Source organism: Varroa jacobsoni, unplaced genomic scaffold, assembly GCF_002532875.2.
Source record: "Varroa jacobsoni isolate VJ856 unplaced genomic scaffold, vjacob_1.0 scaffold_643, whole genome shotgun sequence".
NCBI lineage: Eukaryota > Metazoa > Arthropoda > Arachnida > Mesostigmata > Varroidae > Varroa > Varroa jacobsoni.
The window spans coordinates 117,427-135,098 of NW_019213545.1; the positions used below are offsets into that span (position 1 = coordinate 117,427).

The 17,672-nt window shown below is 39.0% G+C and overlaps 1 protein-coding gene across 4 annotated transcripts in view; it reads right to left on the reverse strand.

Annotated features, from left to right (window-relative positions):
* Positions 1–17,059, reverse strand: part of LOC111262294 (uncharacterized) — a 28,347-nt gene extending 11,288 nt beyond the window's left edge. The window contains exons 1-5 of one of the 4 annotated variants that reach the window (XM_086969021.1): positions 16,492–17,059; positions 3,464–3,651; positions 2,829–3,201; positions 2,346–2,586; positions 719–1,962 (exon numbers count right to left, since the gene is read on the reverse strand). In XM_086969021.1, coding sequence (XP_086825147.1) covers positions 3,173–3,201; positions 3,464–3,651; positions 16,492–16,616 — 342 coding nt within the window. In that variant the 5' untranslated portion in view covers positions 16,617–17,059 and the 3' untranslated portion in view covers positions 719–1,962; positions 2,346–2,586; positions 2,829–3,172. Of the gene's footprint in view, positions 1–718; positions 1,963–2,011; positions 2,587–2,828; positions 3,202–3,463; positions 3,652–16,491 lie in introns of those variants that run through there. The other 3 variants (XM_086969020.1, XR_015311877.1, XR_015311876.1) reach the window with 3 other exon arrangements.
* Between the last annotated feature and the right edge of the window lie 613 nt (positions 17,060–17,672).

Sequence of the window (17,672 nt, forward strand, 5' to 3'; positions counted from 1 at the left end):
AATACAATTATAACCAGGCAAAGTTCGTTTAGATTTTTTGATTTAATTTTGTAGTGAGGAACGTTTTGAGTGGAGAGAAGGCTGGCCCTGAAGACACATTTACAATAAAGACATAACGGTCCGCTAGCGTTGATTTTGTTTGAAGCTGTGGTTGCAAGCTTATGTTTTAAAAAAATACGATGGCTTGATACAGAGTATCAATATAATAACCGCATTTATGTCCTCAGTTGTTATGAAATCCTCAGTCCGAAAGTAATAAATTGGTTTTAAGAATGGAGACTTGAGTTTTATGTCATGGAGTAGTATCAATAAACCTTATTATGTTAATAATGACGCTTGTGAATAAAAACTTATCTTTTTGATTGGAGAAGCCCGGATAAATTTTCATTGTAGCACACGAAATTGGTCGGATGTATCTGCCTGCGGAAATATAGCTTAACTCTCAACGCTTGCATGACTTGTGAGCCAAACTATCGCGATTTGGAGCAGCGTGCATTAGCGTCTGGCCAACCAAAAAAAACAAAGCAATAAGATCGGATTTTTTGCGCACAAAAATCAGCTGGGTACTTTACACGAAGAGAGCCAACACGTGTCTTAGGCAGCACTTTGCAATCAACTGTCCACTCTTGACTCTCTCAAAGAGCGACAGAATCGATTAAGATTTATCGGATTAAGGTTCTTTTCCATATTTTGCAAAAAAATACTGCACCCAAGGGAATATGTTTATGAAACGTTTTTGGCAATCGCGCAAATTTTTATTGAAGCACTTGACAGCACCGAAGTATTAGAAAGGTTTATGCTTTAGGGGAAACGCAGCAAATGAGCTATATATAACCGATAATGGCACTCACACGTTTTGGCGGGAAGTTTTTCCTGGCAATTTTTCTTATAAATATTTCTACCATTGTTTTATGTAGTATAATCGTTTGCACAGCCAGACAAAAATCTGAAAGCCCTTCTGATTATTGTCTTAATAACATACAGCATCACTATCCGCGTTAATAAAAACACGTCGACCTTTTGCCCTAAAATAAACATTAATCCACGTACACTGTCTGAGATCACAGAGCGCATTGGTAAGTCCTCAGTGGGGTGGGCAACACAAAGATTCACGGCAGTGCTAAGTAGCTGGAAGAGCAGTATAGAGAGGAGAACGGCAGTTCAGTCCTCAGAAGTACTAATTGAATTCCATTATTAATAAATGGAGATTGTGTGTCGTTTTAGAAGATCATTAACGAGAAGAATGTTGCCCTATTGTTACCAGGACTAATAGAAACTCCAGGTACTCAAGTAGAAGTTGAGAACACTCATCAAAGCAAATCGGTCAGTTCATCGGAAGAAACTCATAGCTTTGTTGAATACAGACGTGTGGGGACGAGCCTCTAAGACAGTCATGAGAAAGAAGTCTAACTCTAACCCTATCCGTAATTAAAACCTGAATTTTCAGGGCTATTTCCTCCTAATAATAATCCTAGGAATACCCTACTAGGCCCCGGCATCCGTCCCAGATACCTTGTACATCAGCGGAGCAAATTACTCAAGCTGTCGAATTCAGCGCCCACCAAGCTTAGTTAAAAAATTTATAGGACTAAATATTTTTGCAGAGGTTATGGACGATACATAGACGTCTAGGTTATTATCAACGTATTGGAAGTACGCAAATCTTATCGTGCTACTTAAAACCGATAGGGATAAAGATAACCTGTGAGCCCATAGGCCGGTGTGGCTACTGCTGGAAGTAGCGAGAGCCGAAATGGAAAAGAAGATTTTGTGTCCTAATGGCATTTCATGTTACAAACGCGTTCAACTTCACACCGTAGAAAACCATACGGGACTTATGCTGGACTCTTTCCACAGAGGTCAGCGCGGGTAACTTAAATGATATACAATATACTGTTTGGAAGAACTACGTATCGTATGTCGAGAGAAGTGTCTCAGAGCTCAGTGCATGGTTTTCTTTCCCTGAAATGTAGAGTTCATTATAAAATATAGAACATTCTCTAGCAGAACCTTCTATACTCGGCCGAGTTGGTGGCATTTATTGATAATCTAGTAGCTAAAGTAATGAGAGGAAACACAAGATATCTTAGTCCAATATTAACGATACCTGTGACACGTAAACACTTGGATTACAGATCATGGCTTCCAACTCGCTTCGGAAAGGATGAGGTTGGTAACATTTAGCAGGCGTATGAAGGCTGGCGGCCTAAATATAAATCTATATAGCTTCACGATTTTACCAAGAATATCTTGGAACAATTCTAAATAATATGCTAAATGGAGGAGCACATGTTGATTATGCTATTAACAAACCCATTCATAAAACTAATAGTCAAAGGTCTTACCTAACGTGAACGGGTCTAAACGCAGATTTCAGAGGATCCTAGCATCAATGGTTTTAATTGTTCTCCACGGAGCACATACATGGAGGAGGAATCTATGCAAGAAAAAAACCCTGCCAAACTTAAGAGGGTACAGAGAGAGGTAGCGATATGAATAAATTTAGTTATATTTTTTGATGCAGTAACGGTTACCACCAGGCAAGTTTCGTCGGAGCTATTGGTACACGAATGAGCGACGAGATACCTGAACAGACGAATAAAAAAAGCAGAACATCAGAACCGTCACGCTGTAGAAGTAGCAGGAAGGATAACAGTAAGATCAGATGAGTCAAAATCACAAGGAGACTGATTAAGGATGTTAGCACGTCGGTCACAAGAAGGCATTGGTAAATAACGTTCGGCTTGACGTATATGTTCAGTGGGCACGGATTCTTTGAAGACTATCAGTCCTGGATGTGTAAGTCACCGGACGGTGTCTGTACGTACTGTAATGGGGTTGTAAATGACTCGGTTGGAGACACTTCCTGGGAGTGCGTAGTTTTTGAGAACCTCAGAGGAGAACTGGAGGCAGAATGGGATTCTTTCCCACTGTTGACTACTGAGTCCCCATGATGCTCAATTTCAAAAGGAATTGGGTAAAAATGCGGCAGTTTGTAGATTAGGTTTTCAAAAAAAAACTGAACCCATACGCCTATTGGATCAACCAAGCGTGTTAGGCTGAGCTTTCCGTCCTCTCCTCTATCCTCTTCTCACTCTTTGTTATCCTCTCTTTCCACCTTATCTTTCTCTCTCGCGAAGCGTGAACACTGACTCGTAGCTAGCCTTGGTTTTCATGGCCTCCAAGGGTCTCCTGCAAACACTTTAAACACACATACACTTCTTTGGAGGTGAGCAATTTTAGTGGGTAATCAAATCTTGCCATTAAGTAAACTAGGCTTCGGGCTGCAGATCTGGAATCCACACTACTTTACTGGATTACGCAAGGAGTGTACGAAGCATTTCCGCCACCAGCAACTCCTGAAAAAAGTTCATGCCCGTGGCACGGAACACGTCCTGCCCAGGGACAGAGTCACACCGAAAAGCGAAAAACTCACAGGCACCGTCGGCGTTGTCTGTATTACCTTCGAAATTTCCCCAGATGACGGTGCAAGCTATTGCAAGGGCAGTTACAGCCTGGATGGCCTCAGTCGGAATAATGCGAGGGCCAGTGCTATTGTGCAGAATGATCAGGCCGATCGCAGCGGTGAGGCTACGGATGCTAATGAGTGTGTCTTTTGTGGGGCCAGGCAGATGTCGTCGAGGTGTAAACCTATTGATTCCGCCCAAAAACAAAGGCAAATACAATTAGACAAAAGGGGTTGTGTTTACGTTGGTTGGAAAAGGGTCACTGTTCTAATGAACGTAAAAAAAGGTTACGTCAAAAGGTATCATGTATGTGTACAATAAGCCTTAAAACTCATGGTACGAAACGGTAACAAAAAACCGCTGTTCATGGGACAGATTGGAGGCTGCGGTTATATTCATGTAAAAGGTGCAACCAGATTTCTACCAAATAGCTGTCTTGCTAATACTCTTTAGCTCCTGGATACGAATGGCTCTGTTTGCATGTGTTCGAACGTGAATCGTCAAAGTGACGCCGATTAGCAGTCGTTCGCTATGCTACTGTGCTAGCGGTCGACACGTTAACCACAGACCTCCTCCTCACGGCGGTAAGTTAACTACGCGTCAGGACTCGTTCGATTTGCCTAGGCGAATCGATCGAGCACGAACTGTCAAATTGTTGCTAAATGCGTCGGATCTATTTTGCGTGTCACACGGTTGCCGAAGCGAATTAGCTGATGGCACATTGGCCGCAGGCACTCGCTTTGATCCTGTGCTGCTGATCCGACTAGATAGTATGTAGTAGTAACAACAAAGAGCAACGCTTGATGCGAAACAGTTCTCCTTGAAGTCACTAAGCGTGTAGCCGTAGCTCGGTCAAGCAACTGATTTTGCTGCTGCAACTGACCGGTTTAAGGGTAGCATTGAGCGGTTCTACACACAACGTCGGTAAAAAAGTTTCAAACTGCCCTGAATTCCGCCTATTAATAGGAACGTGCGCAGAGGACCATAAGGCATCATAAAGGTGCCCGGAGTAGTGTGAAATTCAAAAAGGGATGTCTTGGTTTTTTCCCGTGCAGCATGCAATTGTTTGTAGCTAGTGCATCTCCAACTACGTAAACGTTTATGAGAGCATGCACGGGGGTTTATGATCTACGAGGACTGTTAGGCCCATTCGTGATGATGTTGAAGCAAATGCTGAACACCAGTAGTAATAAATATGCTAATAAATCGTTAAGAGTCGAAATATGCAAAGGTAACGGACAGAGATGACAATATATTTTATGTAAAATGAAAAATATCTTATTGTCCAAGTAAATATAATTCATACTTGTAGATCTTGTGTGGGTGATGTAGAGTAGATACGTGTTCATCTAGAGACACTCTACCTGAACTACTCAGTCGCTGAAGTTACATTTTTGAGTTCTAACTCCTTCGAATGTCAGAATCCTGTCCTAAAACTTTACTAGACTTTTTTAGGTCCTAACAATTTCATATGGTTTAAGAGTCCGGGTTTATGGTCAAAATTGCGTGACGCTTGTCGACCGTCCTGGTGTGGCGCTCGAATGCTCGTTACATGTGTGAACGGCTTATTCATCGATCCGGTTAAGTTCCCCACACTGCAGCGTTTGATTCACGTTGCCACTTAAATATAACAGGCTGTAGGGCGGTTCAGAGAGAAAGCATCAGCGAGTGTCAAACATGGTGATGGGTCGATGGATGCGAGTATAACTCGTTCTAACCCTTTTGGTGAGTCCGCTGGTTTAGTTTGATCGTAGCTTCTAAATGGATCGTTTGAGATACGTCACTTCATGTAGCTGCGGGGTAGTAATGTCCATCGCGAGTTTATAAATAGATATGCGGTACTTAACGAGTTGAAACGTAAATACTAGGTCATGCGAGCGTCATCATTGGTGAAGTCGGTGAGCCACGAATGCATAAGCTGTCGGGGAGAGGCGTCAAAGATCAGTTTACCCTGTAAAGTTTTATTGTTGACGGAGCGCATGGAGATATCATTTCATTCATTTATATCGATCCGAATCAACTATTTTAAATCGATAGAGTTAAGAACCGCTAATGGAATCAAAGTAGTCTGAGCGGCTCTGTTCATATGCGTTGTAGTCCGAACTGCGTATTTCAAACTAATCGAAGATTTGATAACAGGTTCCTGCCCAAAGGGTTTCATCGTTGCTCGGAATTCCAGTGAGATTTGTTTTAGACACACGCTCACTTTCTAAAAGGCATCAAGGGATCTGGTAGGTTTTTCAAAAACGCTTTGAAGCGATGAGATTTAAATTATTTTTCCAGCTAGAAATTTTCTTGTGTTTCAATGCCCTTTAAAGCGCATAGTGGGGGGAAATACCATAAGCACCTCATCAGCGTAACGAAGACGTGGCTGCAAAAAATGGTTGGCTCTTGGTTGTCCACGAGGGTGGTCCACGAGGTCTGACTGCTATTGTAAATCAGCGGCCCCTTACTTAAATATTATATAAGAAAGACGAGCCAAGAGCCTTGTCTGCATGCGTGTTTCTAACACCGCGAGTCCCATTGATACTACCACCTAATCAAGTGAAAAAAGCCGCGATACCTGGCTACGCTATGGCGTTCGCGTAAGCAAGCGTTCAGTACGTTCTGGAAGCGATAGAAAATTAAGCATCTGATGGTACTCCGCATAGCTTACAAGTAGCAGTCAAGCAGATTAAGCGAGACGAAACTTTTTGGCAGTCGAAGAATATTGAAAGAGCCTTACCGAATAGTGTTGCACGTGTGCATGTCGGTAGCGAACGTCACGTGATAAGATCCGATAAGGCTCTAGCCAAACTGCTGTGATCGCGTTTAGTAAAATTCGAAACCAATGAAACGACTGTGATTATTATGATTCTTACAGTTATGTACCTGTTGGACAGCTTAATATTGCTTCTTTTAAAAAGACCACATATATTTAGGTGGTTGTAAAAGCACGATGTGTACTATTATAAGTTAATGAATCGTAAGACATTACAAATATTTTTATTTAGAAGTTATTCACGACGTTCGACAATGAGCCGTAGTATTTTATACGCGCTGTCACTGGCATAAATGAGTTACTGCAGCGCCGGTTCTTGAGAATATGATTAGAACATTTCAATGAGGTAATAGAACAGATGAAGTAGGATATTTGTAATACGATAAATACTGTGTCTCTAAAGAATCACTTGCGTTCGGATAGATGTAACGTTAATGAATCAGATTAGTTAGGTCAATAGTGAAACGAGTGTATGATAAATTTTATGGGTCACTCAGATTCGAATTAAGTAAAAAACAAAAAAAAAAAAAGATTAAACCGTTTTCACATTTGTTCTTATAGATTTAAGGTCCCTGTCGATAGTTATACGATCAGAGTTTATTTTCTCCTCTGATCTGTCCAATTTTTAACCTTGTCTCTCCAAGTGAAGCATGTTTTTATTTGACAAGCATGAAAATATTTTATAAGTTTTTAAGACCTACATAATAGGTCCAAAATGAATAGGTTAAACAAAGAATATTTTCTTTTATTTTTTCTTATCCAAAGTTGGTATGGATCAATTTTTTTTGCGTGATAAAATATGAAGTACTTTCCTCAAGTGAGTGATCAACAGAGCAAGCTCAGGGTTAACATTTCAAATGGAAATATTGATTCCCTGATGTGTATTTTTCTAAAAGGAGTAAACACTAATAAAAGAGTTTCCTAATTAATTCAGTAATTTACGGAGGAAATGGTCTTAAAGTATTTTTTACCGGTGGGACTTGGCCGGAAAACGCAAGCTTCTTGTGAAAGAGAAACAATATTAGGGATACTTTTTTGAAAAACTCAAATTTTATGTACAGAGCATAATTCATTAGTTCTTTGTCGTAGTAAAATCTTTGCACTATTTTCGTTACATCTCATCTTTGGAATTGCTATACGCCTTTTCCACTTACTATGAGCTACACAGGCCGCCTGCACTGAGATACAAGATGAAGGCAATCCTTATGTGCCTTTCCCTATCATCTGCTCCAGGGTTCCGCGGCATTCTCCCTCTCCTTCTATCTAAGAACCCAACGATCTCAAATCTCATATATTGTATCCATCCATATCGTTATGTCATTGTCTCGTTGTTTCCCCTTGTTTTCCCGTATGATGGTACGGTTGATGGCAGCTATATGGCTGCCGGTAACCGACAATGTAGGCCCGAAATCTTCCAAGCTATATTGTAGAGCTGTGTCTAAAGTCAGTACACTTATATCGGTGACATTGTCTTCAAAGCGAGTAGTGCTACTATCTTGCGTACCCTGTCCATACAGTGTGCACCTCGTGCTATGGTGCTGCTCGAGCTACTCGGGTTGGCGTTAAAACTTAGATGGCTAGAGAAGATGAGGCTGCCGAAAGCATCAAGGACTTGCCAGTGAAACTTTTGCTAGCACATAGAGACAGCAGCCTTGTAGCGAATGAAGATGGAGAGAATAGCGAACATCGACAAAAGTCAGTTTTGAAAACTGTGGTAGAGAATAATAGGTGGGGAGGTGTTTGGCCTAGGACAGGTAGGTGACACTTGGCATGGCGAATTTTGTATGTAGAGAAAGAAGGAGCTGGTGGGAACGATCTCCCAGGGGGTGCTACGGCAGTGGTGCCTCTGATGGGGAGCGGTTTAAGGAAGCTATAATGTATCTGTTTTGAATGAGCGAGATCTAAGAGGTGCACGGATAGTCAGCCTATCACCTAGAATATAGAAGCGAAAAGTGGGAAGTGAATGACTAAATAAGGCAGTCAGGATGACATAGCGGTTGTATGTGAACGCAGAACGAACTTAGGAGGGCGCGAGGAGTGACTCCTGACAACGATATGATACCTATGCAGGTGTAAGTAGGTAGAAGCCCACAAATATCAGCTATAGGTATATTCAAACCCTCATCATTCTCTTAGTGATGTTCATATGTGCGTCACTTTCGTATAGTATATGGAAGCAAAATTATACTTTAGATAGGACTGACACGTACAACAGAAAGCAGAGCGATCAAAAGGTTTTGAATAATTATAACTGAGCAAAGACTTATCACATAGCAATGGGACTTTCAAAATAAGGCAGTATGCAGTTTTTTGCTTTTTTAAAGCTTTTATAAATATTATTGTTTATATGGATGGGTAGATTGATACACAGATCTGTGAAAACCGTTTATATAAAGCTGTTGCATTAAAATATAAATTCAACTGCGCTCGTCGCGTAAAAACAGAGAAACTTTCAGATCATTATTTAGCTGCTGTTGAGTAAGCCTAGAGAAGTTGAAGAAGAAACCCTAAGAAGAACGATTCTGAAAACAAACAAAAATACAACCTGTCCAATATGATACAGTGAATTAGAAAAAAAAAAGTATTGATGGATAATGTATACCTGAGTTTTTTTAATACTATCACAAATCATTGTCAAGTAAGTTTGCATAATTTTCTATCAATCGATTTTAACGTAACCAATTTTCATTGCTAAGGATGTTGTATCAAGCGAAACACCATTATTTCGGCAAACACGACTATTTCTTCATTGAATACCGGAAGAACAAAGGGTCCTAAAAAATGTGACATATGAAAGTTTGAAACATGTCTTAATTTCACACGTAGTCATATTAGTCTTAATCCTTAGGTCTATTACCAAATAATAGTCATATTATACAATATCATAGTAAGGCTTGCAGTGTACAAGTTGACTTACTTTATTTGTGAAACGCAAAGATCCCAAATGTTGTATAATTATATATTCTTAGTACTTATTGTATATTTACCCAAAACATGTGAAGTAGTTGAATAACTAACTAGTATCTGAACAGGAATGAGAACCTAAGTTGTTTTACTGATCCGGTAATGAGACTTGTGCTGTTACCGCCTTCAGCGTTAGCGTTGGCACCTTAGATAGTGTGCCAGAGATCGTTGCTTAGAAGCACTCTATAGACACTTTCAGCACAAGAGCACAATTATTTCATTATTCTTTTTGTTATTTCGGTGCCATTTGGTACACACTGTCCTTCACATGGCCCGGCAGAATAACTCAAAGTGCGTCACAGGATGCTCGTTGATAGGTCGAGCTGTTGGATACGATATCGTTAAGTTCAATAGGTCGGCGTGGATACTGCTAAAACAACGCTGTGACCTGTTCGTTCGGTTTGTGGCCTTGCTGGCATCACTTTATTTACTGTAAACCAGTTTCTTCACATTTCTTGGTCAACTGTTACGTTTGTCAATGATGATAAAATAATTTTGGATTCTGCCCTATCCTTGCATAGCCTTGTCTGAATTTATTATGAAAGATTGCATTTTTGACATACGTAATTATGGGTTTAGTATTAGGGTGCCCCTGTTACAAATTATTTTAATTAATTTTACAGTTAGATCCGCCCTTCATCGCAACAATTTACATATATCTTGTTACTTGACCAGATGCAACTCTTTGTAGACATTGAAGCCGCCATAAATATATGGTGAGAGCTTTTTCTGACTTCAATCAGTAATATGGTTGAAGTACTAAAACTAATTTTTTTTATAATTAACATTTTTCTTGTATATGCATTTCTGATAACTGTATCAAGAATTACATAGGAGTATGAAACAAAAATAATATTCAGTTCCAACGTTTGGTTAAAAATCATTCTTAAAGAAATTTAAGAGAATGCCTGCGCTGATTTTTACGAAACTGATGAACAGGTAAGATGAGTCTGATTCCACGAATATTTTGAATGCAGCGAGAGCGCCTTTTTTGAATCACAACCTTTGAAATAAATAGAAAAAAAACTAGGTCAATAATCAACCTACACCTGTATATGCGGCATAACATAAAAATACGCAACATGAAAATATATGTACTCGTTTCTCTCTTGGTTTTTTTTCACTTCATTTAGAAAATTCCCCAAAGTGTCTCTATGATATGAGATATAATGATAATAATTGATCAATTGTTCTAATATTAATTGAAATACTTTTGTATTGGTATTACTTAGATGCATTATATGCTTCATGTGTCTATCTAGCAAAAACAAGTAAATACTTTAAGATTCGAGTTAATAGAATTAATAGTTAGACAAACCATGATCGAAAATGAAGGCAAAAAATAAATCGAAGCTTTCTCTATTTCCTAATTTAGCTCATTTATTTTACCCGCTTAATTGAATTGCCTATGGATGAAATAGGAACGAATTTTTTTCTTCTTCACGGATCCGTAACTCTGTCACTTACATTTTATCGTGTGTACATTAGCAGTTAACGACTATTATTCAGTACAAAAGCGCATTGTCATTAATTTACAACTACTAACTAAAGAACTGTTTGAAATGGATAAATCTGTTCTAAAAATGGCGTTTTATAACTAGACGAAAGGACGAAAGTTTGCGAAAAATTTTAATTTGAAAAACAGATGAGCCGACAAATGCGAGAGAACCCTTATTAATTTTTGCAGAAGGCTGAGATAACTGTTAGTGCATCAACGATTCAGATTACGCTACGGAAGTTACATGCTTGGCGGGTCAACCTACCCAGAACATGTTAGATAAATGCAGTGACCGACATATTTAACTTAAATGTATAAAATAATGAAAATTTACTGAGAACTTGGCCTTTGGAAAGCTGAACTTTTCTTTCACTTAATTACGGCACGAATTAAAATTCTATCATTTATTAGAGTTGAGATTCGATTACACTTACTAAAAAATAAGAAAGGAATGCTTTTTTTTAGTGAAGCTTGTTGTAACGTAAACACGTCGAGAATGAAACTAACCGAGAGGCGAAGCTGTCAAAAGACCTGTTGGCTGAATGCTAGAGCTGCATGGAAGTTTTTGTTCATGAATTTCGGTGGAAAATGGGGATATTATTTATAGTTGGGTTATTTCTTTGAAAATATTAAAGTTACTTAATGGATTGAAATGGTACAATTTAATTTTTGCTGCGCTACGTAAGTCTTGCCGGAGGAATATTTGTAAACGTAATCTAAACTCCCAAATTATGTGATGACGGATCGTAACGTGCCGCAGTCAACTGTGAAGACTCATCTAGTACAACTCTACAATGGCTATTCTACGCAAATGCAGTGTTAGAAGACACTAATTAGGGCCAAGAAACTTCAGCACAACGCTTTCGAGAGTCACTAATTCATCCCTTAAACCCAATTTAGCTGATCTTCATTTAGTCAAAAAGGAAACATTTGCAATCGCAATTTAAAACATGGTTTAATTTCATACAGGAAGTAGGCTTGTAGTAGCATAGCTACATCAGGCAACCATTGCAATAACACTGCAGGATTTAGGTGAGACGCAATAAGGAAAAGATAAGTATTAATAAACAAATTATCTATACAGATATAGTGGATCAGAACAAAAAGGGGGGAAATGTTTGACAAGACAAATATTTTATTTCTTCTTAATTCTCAGCAGTAGGTTTTCTTGAGAGCATTACGTAAGAAATCCAATGTAATAAAAACTTAAAGTCATGACCTTTTCAAGGTAATAGTCGGTCAGCATGTTGCTCGACAACGTAATAGGTAAGTTAAGAATACACTTCTGACACTGCGAAAACTGGTAGAATATTAGTCGTAGATGTTACTTATATGTTTTGGGGCATATAGATAAATTGATCATATGTGTAGGATGGTAAATTAATGGCATAATTTAGAAACAAAGCTAGACAAAATCTGACACCGCTCATATGTTAAGTATATATCAGCATCTTAAATCACTATATAAACGTTATAATAAGAGTGAACTGTGCCTTGTATACCAGTAGGAAAAGGTTTAAGTGAGGTTCGGATCTAAAACATGTTAAACACTTAGAAAGAAGCTCCCTTTTCCAGGTTTTTGAAATTGAAAGCAAACCAGAATAAACTATTGAAGGCACGGCGAATTCGGAAGACTTCTCGGAACAATAGGGGTATACGTATGTATATACATCTTTTTATATCGCTAGCGGTTTCCTGCAATTATTTAACACATCAGCACACCCTAAGAGTGGTGCTATCATGAATCTTCTTTTTGCTGGCACTAAAGACTTGATTGCATCGGTGTACGTAAGCCGCAATATACTGGCATGCTGGTACCGGTGTTACCTCACGGATCAAACTACCCGCCAGTTTTTCAGTCTTAATGCGTCCGCTTTATCCTACTTTATGCTACTCTCGCGTAAAGCACGACCACACGTCTCCAACAAGTAGGTGTTACATACAAAATATACGTTAACGACCTTAAATTATATACGAAACTTCGAAATACTAAAGGCACACTGGAAATCTAATTACTGCATTTTCGTTTGGCGTAAGATAAATCGAATGAAAATATTAGTCCCGAAATGCGCTGTCCTAAAGACTGCCCCTCACAACAAGGTATATAACGTAGGTTAACAAGGTATTCGAAGTTGCTTTCAAAGATCGACAGGCAGATCAAATTTCGAAATCTAAGGCTGCGTCTTACATCAGTATAACGATTCTTAGGGTGTACTTCGTACCTAAATATTTAAAATAGTATGTCTTTTAGGTTGCGCAAAAATAGACATATTGTGGTTATATATAGGTGCCCGATTACTAAAAAAACATTGGTGCTCTTTAACGCGTTTCGCGACGGTGCAGTATTTCTAGAGACAAAATCACCATTCCTATCGTAGCATTGATACTAAAATATTTAGTACTTTTCTTAGAAATGACAAACTTAAAGACTTTTAGATACTTTGAAAAAGCATAGAAGTGGCGACTATCAATATTGTTATTCCTTTTTTTTTTTCGGAGCATGGCCTACCGTATACACGAACAAGGCTACCTAAATTTTATCATATAACCCCCTTTTTAATAGAAGAATTATCATGACCCTTACCGCCACGATTTTAAGTACAGTAATCCTATGAAGCATCGTCATCCAAGAACTTCTTCCAGAATGAAATGCTAATTCAGAAATGGGTCAAGGATAACATCCTCAAAAGTAATGACAGGCGTAGAAGGCGCAACGTAAGTCGCTGCCTGTACTAAAAAACACCAAAGTTAACGAGTAATTGGATTTCGGTAGAGTGATGCTTATGTAGCATAGATGTTTATGTGCAGTAGATGCTTTTAGGAGTATATATGCGGAACAGTGAAGGTACAGAATGACAAGTAGTTATTCTCTCACAACATTAAAGCAACCCAAACGCCAGAGCATTGCACACTTTTGGAGAAAACCCACAGTTGAACTGAGAGATAAGAAACAAGGCTCCGGCTTAAACCCGGCTTTGTAGTGGAGATGCTCTAAGATAAAAAAAAGGTATTACGATTTCAAATTATGTAACGCAGAAAATGAAGCGCAAATGCCTACAAGATATAAAGAGAGGTAACAAAGTCTTCACTAGCACGGCGGTGCGTTAAAAAGGATTCTCGCTGAAATCGAAGTATTTACGACCCAAGACATAGAACAGAGAAATTGTTAATCCAGTAGATGCTATCAAGAACTTTGCGTTACAGTGGTAAATATTCAGATGTCAAGCTTTAAACGAAATTAACATTTTGTTTGGCAGAGAAATTCGATGTACAATTCATGCCTTAACAAGGAGAAGCCAAAAATGTTGCAACGTGCAAAGCGAAGGAACGATAATACAAGGCTGTGAGTGCTTGTCCTCGTGATAGCTTAAAAAGTAACGTATTTGCCTGCTAATCTTAAGGACACGTTGCGATCTAGGTTAGAATCCAGCCATAGGCACACTTTGTTTCAAGCTGGGAGCCAGCCGTCTGATGGCAACAGCGACGCGATGCGCAAAATTCAAAACATAGAGGCTATGTCTGCATGAAAATAACAGTTACTATTTTCGTGGCATAAATGCAGGAATGACAATCCGGTAAGCTTCTAATACTAAAGTTAACTAGGCATTTGCGATAAAGGCACCATTAAAAACTTGCGGAAGGAAAGCTCGTTTTAATCAGCATACGGGTGTTATTAGTATATATACTAATAAAGCCATTCGAAGATCCTTAAAATATAGAAGGCGGTTAACACAAGACAGGCTTTGGCTGCCTTCCCCTATGCTTTTGGGTAACGGAACCAACTGACTGAATGCAAGAGCTGCCTGCGCCATTATCTCTGGAAAAGAGGCACTCTATAAACAATTTGTAAATAAAATCGGAAAAAATTTAGCCGAAAAGTTAACAAGTGACCGATTTGTACTTTAGTGATAATCAGTGATTGACCAGTACGCCCCATTGTGCCGACCAGCCAGTACAGAATGACAGCAATAGTAATACGTACATACCTATTAGCTTAGAGACAAGTTATGGTTTAAATTTAAAATAGGACGTAGACCTACTCCATTGCGTGCTAGAGCCAGCCATCGAAAGTAATGTTTCGGACATAAAATTTTACATTGAAAGGGCAATAAGTGAATCGTTTTAGCAATGCTTTTGTTCTAAAAGAATCCCTCAGCCATATCAGGCTATAACACAATACAAAGCAGACAGACTTGTTGAAAAAAAAGTAAAATAGTTACGAAACCGCTGTATTAGCTCTGCTGTTCTGTATTTTCGTATGTCTCTGCTGGTGCAAATACGGCTGTGCTTCTATGCATACCCAAGTACAAGAAACCTTCTGAATTCAAAGGAAATATTACTCATAAAATGTGTAATTATCCATAGGATTACTCGGCCATAGTTCCAGTAAATTTTTAGGCGCACTGCATCCAAGCACATGGGATCAGCCTTGAATTAATGGTTTCAAAACATTGAGCTGCCCTAATAATCGTGACGATTAATTCCTTGAATGTAATACTTAAGCTCTAAAAGTATTGCCCCACTTAGTTATGAACTACTCAATTTTGTACTGATTTTTTTCTCATATTTTATTAGCATTTCTTGATAAATAAGTTAAGAGGCGACATTTTAGACATTCTACCTTCAATTCCTCCAAGAATCTTAAAATTATTTTAAAACTGATAATAGGTTTTCCAGAAAGGTCTGAGTGATAAAAAGGAAATAACCATTTTAGTTGTTCACGGAATATACAACCTTGGCATTAATGCTTTAGGTCTGTGTGATTACAAAGTTGTGAAAAAAGGCAGCTGGTGAGAAAGTAAATTTCACTATTGATTTACTTTGAGAACCCATAAATAGAGAAATTACATACGGGAATGCGAATTGCAGGTAAATGGCTGCCAGAGCGCTGAGATAAGTATATGAATATGAAAGCGCCTTTAATACATATTAAAAATCATCGTTCCAGCCTAACTGATTCAAACGTTATTCAATTTCATAGTCTGCCAGATTTGTCTGCAATAGAAATATTTTGAGCTTTGCGTCTGAAACTGCCGTTTACCATTGTATAGGACGGTGACTTACGACCCTATATTCTTCAAATGGTTGCCTAATATGCTGACCTGCATCGCCATTGTTCGTAAGCAGACATGTTATCACTGAATTATAAGTAAACGTCCATATTGTTGAATTGAAAAATCTGCTGGCCTATGAGTAGCCATTTTAATTTTTCGAAGTATTACGCTCTCTGTGAAAGTATGTTATTCTGAGAAGGCTGAAGCAAGGCTTTACGCTAATAAGCACATAAAGGCTCAACGTAAATACAAGTGTTAGCTCTAGAACTACCACGGTTACGAAACACATACCATAAACATTATGGATTACTGGTTCACTGATTTAGTAATCCATTAGCGATTTCAGCATTGAAAGGTGCGAATTTGAATACGCACGCACAACAAGAATCTTCAGATAGTTACCCGTGTTCGACAACAAAATGCGACGAAACACTTAAGCAGAGAACCTTCTAGAAACACGGCAAATACAATGAAGCAATATGATAGTCCCTCTTTCCTATGATACGTAAAAAAATTCCCCTTTTTCATTTAAAAAATAAATACGAAAACAATACGTCACCCAGCGTTAAAAAAGACAAAAACTTGGTACCTAGACAACTGGATGGCAAATAAAGACGATTTAGGGGGTGTATAATATTTTTGGTTCACCGCAATCGTGCCATGTTCATCAGCCTGAACACTCTTACTACGTGCAGGATATTTCTTCGTGCCCTGTAACATAGACGTCGCGCATTGTTATTCACGTACCTGGGAAACGCATTTTGGTACCCATCCAGAGGGTATCCATGACTGTGGTTGGTGATAATGCATCTTATTGACGCAAGCGTTTTAATACACACGAACTCCTCCATGTTACACGCACCTGGCGTCATTGGCAGGGTTAAAAACAAACCAATTTGCTCAACTTCTCCACCAAGTCACCACACATCTGCTACCGGCACGGGTAAAAGCCTGCTTGCTCGAAACTGACTGTCAAGCATGCGTTCACCAGCCCATGAAGCAGTCGTCTTTCATTAGAAGCGTGAATGATAGAATGTAAACCGGCAGACGTTCCATCCCATTCACATCATGTCCACTAACGGCAGCTAGCTCGAACTTGTTTGTTGACGCCCTCCGCTTACGTCTTGCAGCTGAACGTTGGCAATAGAACAAAAATCAATGTTTGCAAGAATTTTTTATCTGCAACATATAGATCGACCCTATAAGCATTGCACTCTCATGTGATCCCTGTTATTACCGATGATAAAAAACGACCTTGGCCTTTTAATTTATATTCGGACCGACTGCAGGCTCAGATCGTTCAATGCAAGTCTGCACAGCGTTGATCAGTTCGGTAGAGGACGTTATCCACTGTAATAGGTAAAGGCCCAATACTGTTGATAGGTCCTTTAAGTCCAATCGCAATTTCAGCTTTTCCCGTAATGCCCGTTTTAGCCAATTTTCACACGGACATTACGATTGCTGTCTACCAGGAATAGGCAGGTAAGAGGCACTCAATTTAAAGCAAGACTCTCTCTCTCTCTCTCTCTCTCTCTCTCTCTCTCTCTCTCTGTACAGATGGTTGCTCTAAGCTGAGTGTCTCTTAAAAATAATTACTTCTAAGTAGTCGTTTTATTAGAAAAATCAGTATTTACTTCAATAAAAAATCACGTATTTTGTGGCAATGGGTCATTTGTAGCATTCCGGCTCTAGTGTTATCAGTGGGTCAACCTTATTTAAGGTTTTAGCGACCACATTAACACCAACCGGTCCGCTTTTGAATGCGAGCCTCAACAAGACGTTATGTAGCATTTTATATATGGATCTAAAATTTTGATAAGGCTCCAGCTCCTGTTACAGCTAGCGTCATGGAAATTTGCCTGCACACTAGACCTTTAGGCTTGATTAAGGCTCAGTTCTATTGGCACGACAATCTCAAAATTGGTATG